This window comes from Oncorhynchus mykiss, chromosome 12 (assembly GCF_057628025.1).
Source record: "Oncorhynchus mykiss isolate SJ-2025 chromosome 12, ASM5762802v1, whole genome shotgun sequence".
NCBI lineage: Eukaryota > Metazoa > Chordata > Actinopteri > Salmoniformes > Salmonidae > Oncorhynchus > Oncorhynchus mykiss.
Genome location: NC_143033.1, coordinates 57,829,907 through 57,837,239, shown reverse-complemented (window position 1 = coordinate 57,837,239; position 7,333 = coordinate 57,829,907). Strand labels below are relative to the sequence as shown.

General features: G+C 45.4%; 1 protein-coding gene across 4 annotated transcripts in view; it reads right to left on the bottom strand.

The window, feature by feature from the left end:
* Window positions 1–237: 237 nt before the first annotated feature.
* camkk1a (calcium/calmodulin-dependent protein kinase kinase 1, alpha a) overlaps window positions 238–7,333 on the bottom strand; it is a 117,589-nt gene continuing 110,493 nt past the window's right edge. For 2 of the 4 annotated variants that reach the window (XM_036937856.2, XM_090192836.1), the window contains 2 exons: window positions 2,414–2,461; window positions 238–832 (listed from right to left, as the gene is read on the bottom strand). In XM_036937856.2, the coding sequence (XP_036793751.1) occupies window positions 760–832; window positions 2,414–2,461 (121 nt within the window). In that variant the 3' untranslated portion in view covers window positions 238–759. The remainder of the gene's footprint in view (window positions 833–2,413; window positions 2,462–7,333) is intronic. The other 2 variants (XM_036937858.2, XM_090192837.1) reach the window with 1 other exon arrangement.

The following is a 7,333-nucleotide window of genomic DNA, read 5'->3' as shown; positions in this document are numbered from 1 at the left end:
GGCGTAATAATGTCAGTTGCATGCTCCAGTCTCTTGGTCATGCTGGCTCTTAGGGCACCAATATTGTCCACTGTGAATGGTGCCTCTGAACAGCGATAACGTTCACCATGCATTGTCTAGGTAAAGTGACATCGAAACACGAAATTCCTCTTCTCCTCAGCAACATAATGCCAGCAGACGGACATACAGCAGGAATTTCCAGTAGTCTTGAGTACGCCTGGCAGTGGTACAGTGTTGTTTTTTTTTATTTTTATTTTACCTTTATTTAACCAGGCAAGTCAGTTAAGAACAAATTCTTATTTTCAATGACGGCCTGGGAACAGTGGGTTAACTGCCTGTTCAGGGGCAGAACGACAGATTTGTACCTTGTCAGCTCGGGGGTTTGAACTCGCAACCTTCCGGTTACTAGTCCAACGCTCTAACCACTAGGCTACCCTGCCGCCCCATGTGCTTCTTTGGGTGATTACACGCAATGATGGAGTGAGGAGAGATCAGGGAGGGATGGAGGGAAGGAAAGGATTAGAAGAGCGGAGTGCATCATAGATTTAAAGGGAGAGAGGCAATGTACAGATTGGGCTTTAAAGGGGAACGGCATATCATTTTTAAAGGGGAAGCCATGCTTGAGTTGAACCACTTCTCACAAGTAAAAACACTGTTTCAGTCCAGAAGCACTGAAGGTAGGAGCGTAAGATTGCGGTTAAGAACTGTGTAGAACTGGGCTGAGCTGAGCTGACTGGAGGAGAGGAGGAGGAACGGGATTCAGGAGAAGGGTTCATCTTCATGTAGGTCTTCGAGCTCTCCCTCCCTACTTCCCTCTCCACTGCTGCCCTTTCTGAAAGAGTGACAGGAGACATATAGAGGGGAAGAGAGAGAGAGAGAGCGAGACAGGGAACGAGAGAAACCGTAAAAACAAATACATATTTTTGTTGTTGTTGCCTTCTTGAAAATGTGAACTTTCATGTGCCTTAATCACAAACTGGTATGTGATCTGTAAATATGAATACAAATATAAAATGACAAGCCTAGTTTATCCCAAAATAAAAAATACTATAGTATACTATGGTTAAATACTATAGTATTCACTGTAGTGTTTTTGCGGACTTCTGTATAGTATTTACTGTAGTGTTTTTTTTTTTATAGCTTTGACATAGCAGTGGGGGCTTTGTCTTTGAGGAAATCTACTGGACAAAATACTCCAACAGCAAATTTTCCATAACCTGTAGGTAGGTAGGTAGGACTGAAGTCTGAACAGATCAGTTCAGAGTTTCTGCTCTTTTCTATAACCTGTAGGGAACACAATATATCCCAATTTGTGCCACCCATAAATGAGAAACCTACATGCCAAGTATAGATATTGGTGGCACAAATTGGGATATGGTGAGGGGAATGGGCAGGGTGTATGCAAATTATATAGTGTAGTATATACTAAAGTATTTACTGTAGTGTTTTTGCAGACTGTAGGGTTGTTGTGGATATTACTGTAGTATTTACTGTGATGTTTTTGCAGTCTGTATTGTACTGTAGTATTTACTATAGTATTGCACAGTATACTACACATTTCTATAGTAAGTACTACACATGATCGAGGTGTGTAGTATAGTATTCTACAGTATACCAGTTTACTACAGAATTCTATAGTAAGTACAGTAGTATTCTATAGTAAACTGTAGTATTTTTGCATGTGGGTAGCCAAGGAGAAAGCACTTAGCTATAGGGAGAAAGACAGGATCGTTCCTGACTTGCCACGATTGGCTGAGATAACAGATAATATGGTGCTGATGAACTTATTTAGCTAGCTAAACAAAGGAGACAAAAAATATCCATTCACATAGAGTCCCGTTCACATGTGAAATCTAACAGATGGGTGGGACTAAGGCTTAAGAGGGTGTCTACAATGCTGAATGGGTGTACACAAAGAAGAGCTCTCCAGCAAGTGTAAAAACCTCAAAAGTGGGTAAACAAGTATATCAACTTTCATAGCAGCATTACTTTCCCATAATTTTCTCCAATTGCAGTATATGATATGGCATTTCGAAGCTCGGAGTCTGCACTTTTATAAACTGTAAAGTCCTATTTTTGTCACAAATTTAAATAAGCTCTTGTAACCAGTCACATATTTAATCTCTATCATACACGTGGCGAGAAACAAGAGCCACCTAATGTCATCGCATTGAGAAAGGCAAGAAACACCATCTTCAATGACAACACACAGAAATGGTGACAACAACACGTCATGTGTAACACAGGGAGATGGCAGTCGGAGACTTTTGAGTCACAGTTTGATTGACAGTTGGGGAAAAACATTTGCCCCGCGATTCTCATGAAGGAACACCAATGGATAAGGACAACAGGATGGGGGGTTGTTAGGAATTTTGACAGACAGCGTGCCAGACCAATGACCACACAACTTTACCTTAGAGAGGGGTGGAGTTTTAAAGAGTGGCGGAACGGCCACGCATCCCTGCAGCAGATAGAGCGGGGAAGAAAACGGACACAGAGTCAGAGGTCAGGAGAGGTCGTTGGAGGGTGACGGAGAGCTATGAGCATCCTTCCACCACTACACTCATCCGGGAGTCAGTTGCCCTTCGACATTGATCAGCTCAGCTTTGAGGTTTTTCCCTAACGGTTAGGGATAGGGTCTGTGGAGGGTAAGCTGATCCTAGATCTGTGCCTGAAAGCATCCATCTGTCATGCAATGTCAGTTAGCCTACATTAGTGTGTAAGGTTTGTAGAGACGGGGTGGTTGGGTCATGTCCTCAGCAGGGGGCAGTGGTGTTGTGCTTCCAAGTTGATGGGCAGGGTTAAAATAAAATAAATTAAAATAGTATTGGCCGCATACACATACAGCTCTGGAAAAAATTAAGAAACCACTATAAAATGATCAGTTTCTCTGGTTTGACTATTTATAGGTATGTGTTTGGGTAAAATTAACATTTTTGTTTTATTCTATAAACTACTGACTACATTTCTCCCAAATTCCAAATATTGTCATTTTAGTGTCACGTCTGCTCCTGCTCCTCCCCTCCGGTGTACGATGTCACCAGAATACTAACCAACGGTCCTGGGATTCATCATTACACACACCTGGCACTCATCATTACGCGCACCTGTGAATCATTATGATTCACACCTGGACTCCATTACCGTCATCATTTCCTCCCCTTTATATGTCACTCTCCCATGTTCATTCACCAGTTGGTATTGTTCTTGTGCATCGGTATACTGCCTTATGTTAGTGTCGTGTTCTTGGTTTTGTTGTTTTATTAAAACGTTTCACCTGAACCTGCTTCCGACTCCCAGCCCCATCATTACATTTAGAGAATTTATTTGCAGAAAATAAAAACTGTTCAAAATAACAAAAAATATGCAGTGTTGTCAGACCTCGAATAAGGCGAAGAAAATAAGTTCATATTCATTTTTAAACAACACAATACTAATGTTTTAACTTAGGAAGAGTTCAGAAATCCTCCACCAAATTTCACAGTGGGTGCAGCAAGGCTGGATTCGGTCAGATTTGTCTTTGTGAAGGATGCATGAAAAAAATCCACGTACAAGGTTGTCCTGGAAGAAAACTTGCTTCCTTCTACTCTGACAATGTTCCCCAACTCTGAGGATTGTTTTTTCCAGCAGGAAAATGCTCCATGCCACACAGCCAGGTCAATCAAGGTGTGGATGGAGGACCACCAGATCAAGACCCTGTCATGACCATGAAACCATGAAACTTCTGGAATGTGAGGAAGATGGATGGTCAGCTCCTTTGTTTTGTTGACGTTAAGGGAGAGGTTGTTTTCCTGTCACCACTTCGCCAGGGCCCTCACCTCCTCCCTGTACGCTGTCTCGCCGTTGTTGGTAATCAAGCCTACCACTGTTGTTTCATCTGAAAACTTCATGATTGAGTTGGAGGTGTGCATGGCCACGCAGTCATGGGTGAACAGGGAGTCCAGGAGGGGGCTGAGCACGCACCCCTGTGGGGCCCCTGTGTTGAGGATCAGCGGGTGGAGGTGCTGCTACCTTCACCACTTGGGGTAGCCTATCAGGAATTCCAGGTCCCAGATGCACAGGTTGGGTTCAGACCCAGCCTGAAGGCTGAGCTGTAGTCAATGAACAGCATTCTTACATGCTGTAGGTGTTCTGCTTGTCTAGGTGGGATAGAGCAGTGTGCAGTGCGATGGTGATTGCTTCCTTTGTGGACCTATTGGGGCGGTACGCAAATTGCAGTGGGTCTAGGCCCTAGGGTGTCGGGTAAGGTGGCGGTGATATGATCCTTAACTAGCTTCTCAAAGCACTTCATGATGACAGAAGTGAGTGCTATGGGGCGATAGTCATTTAGTTCAGTTACCTTCACTTTCTTGGGTACAGGAACAATGGTGGGTATCTTGAAGCAAGTGGGGACAGCAGACTGGGATAGGGAGAGATTGAATATATCTGTCAACATTCCAGCCAGCTGGTGTGCACATGCTATGAGGACACGGTTAGGATTACATCTGGGCCGGCAGCCTTGAGAGGGTTAGCACGCTTAAATGTCTTGCTCACGTCGGCCACGGAGAATGAGAGTGTACAGTCCTTGGGAGCGGCCCGTATGGGTATCACTGTGTTATGTTTGGATGTTAAATGACAAGACAGTCATTGATGCAAGTAACCAGTGTTGTTCAGCACATTCCAATACATCTGGGTATATCACTGTTGTTGCAGTAATTAACATTTACCAACAGATGGTAAACAACGTGCCATCTTACACTTTTAACATATTCCATTTGATAAAATAGGAAAGGAGCTGTCAATTCACAATCACAACAAACCTAGTAATAACATCCAACATGAACAGTTCAGTTTTGTTTTTAAAACACATTTTGATAATCTCTTCAATTTTCAAATTTGTAAACTTCTTTAAAAAAAAGTGTAATAAAAAATATTTGTCTGTCAACAGTCCATAATAGGAAACCTACAGATGAAGTATTTTAGGTGTCAGGGACAGCCGCCCACAGCGTGAAAAGACTGCTTTTCTGTGAGGACTGTGGGATCACGGCAGGCGGGTCACATGACTATCTTAGGGAAGTGCTGATGAACATGGGAGTCCTGATGGGTGAGGGAGCGGCTGCCCTGTAATCCCTTGGCTCTTCGCCCAGTGAGTCAGGCCCATGACTTGCTGGTGGTCCGTTCTTTGTCATGTGACCCCTATGACCATCAGGGTTCTGAGTAGGTGCTGGCTCAGCAACCCGAAGGTCAAACCTATTACGGTGGTACAGTGATCCATTCACTTTGACCAAGTAGGAGCGTGGTGCAACTTTATGCACACAGGATGCGAGTCTCCAGAGGCCCGTCCGGTCCCCTGGTAGTGGCTTCATCCGCACCGCTTCACCTACCATAAGCTCAGGTAAGTAATTTGCTGATTTGTCATTGATGAACTTGGACATCTGTCCTCTGTGACAAAGCTTCTCCAGCATGTACGTCACCACACAGGGCTCCAGGAGAGTGTTGGCTACTGGCAGAGCTGCTTTTAAGCTCCTTGCCATGAGGCGCTAGGTCGGGCTGCTATTCATGCCTTCAGTTGAGAGTATTGCGCCACTGCAGGACCGCTTTCCAGGCATCCTTGCCTTTGCAATTTTGACTCCCGACTCTGCCTTCCCTTTGGATTTTGGGAAGGCAGAGTTGGCAGGGTGACATGGCGATGAGGTGACATGCTCAAATTAGTATTCTGCAGAATATTTCCGGAACTCAAAACAGGAGAATTGGGGTCCATTATCTGAGATTACACTACATGGCTGGCCATAGCAGGCAAATTGCGCATTGCAACGTTTGATCGTCGTCACTGCTCAGAGGTCGGGGAGGAAGTCAATCTCCCAAAAGTCTGAGTAATGATCGAATACCAGAAGAAAGTCTTTGCCACTGTGCTGGAAGAGATCTAGACTTCCTATTGTCGCTCTCTGTTGCTCAATGGCATATTCAATGCAGATGGTGCATTTACTGACATTGTCATTTATTTCACTCTGCATTCCTGGTCAATGCAGCATGTCACATGCTTTTCTGTAACAGGCCTCACCTCCAATTTGACTTGAGTGCATGCGCACCAACATCTCATGGTGCAGGGACCGGGGAAGAACAGCTATCTGACCCTTGAATATCACTCCATTTTGAACACTGAGCTCCTCTTTGACTGGCCAATATTCTCTGATGGCTAGAACAGGTTCTTCCGTGCAGTTGGGCCAGCCCATCAGAATCACAGACCTCAATGCCTGGAGGTTTTCGCCCCGGTCTGTGTGCTGTCTGATTTGTAACATTGGGGTAGTCAGTCTGGTTGACGTGTTCAACATCCACTTGCTCTGTTTGTAAGCTGCAAACTGTGTTGTTCATGCATGGCGCATGTGTGTGCCTGATGTAGTAGCCTTGCTGAGCGTGTTACTCACCTACATCTCGGCCCTGGTTTATACACCACCTTGAGGTTGTAGCTTTGTAGAGGCAGTAGCATTCTCTGCAGGCTTGATCTGTCTCTGCGGTAATGATGTTGTGCCCATGCAGGTAGTGGCAGAAGCGTTGCCTTAAAAACACAATGCTGAGGCACTCTTTCTCTATCTGGGCATAGTTCTGCTCTGTTGGAGTGAGCGCTCTAGAGGTGGGCCCCCCTGCATGATGCAACAGCCCAGTCCATGCTGACCCGAGTTACTCTGAATCGTGACAGGTTTTGACACATCGTAGTATCGCAGTACAGGTGTCTGGGTGACCAGTTGCATTATTTTCCTCACGACTGCGTCATGTTTTGGGAGCCAATGCCAGATGGCGTTCTTGTCCATGAGCGTCCTTAGTGGCTCACACACCTGCGAGAGCCACAGCAGGAACTTGGCCAGGTAGGTGAGGAATCTGACGAAGCGCTGCAGTGCCTTCAAGTCAGATTGAGGGGGCATGTCCAAGACAGCCTTCACTTTCTCAGGATCCGCTTTCAATCTGGTGCAGGACAAGATGTGCCCGTGAAAGTGGACCTCTGGCACTTTGAACTGAAGCTTTTTTATGCTTAGCTTTAGCTTGACCTGTCTGCATCTGTCTATCAGGGCCAGCAGCATGGAGTCATGGTCAAGTTCTGCCTCCTCATCACCGTCTCCACAACCAACTACGAGGATGTCAAGTGCTATGGGTTTCACGCCATTGAGTCCCACCAGCAGCTCGTGCTGTTTCCGCTGATACACATCTGGATCCACGGAGACCCAAAATGAGAGCTTCAACCACCTCTTCCTGCCCCATGTTGTCTAAAAGGTGGTCAGGTAGCTGCAGTACTCGTCGAGCTTGCACTACAGGAAGTCAGCTCTGGCATCTATGAGCATGAAGACTCAGGACTTCAGGA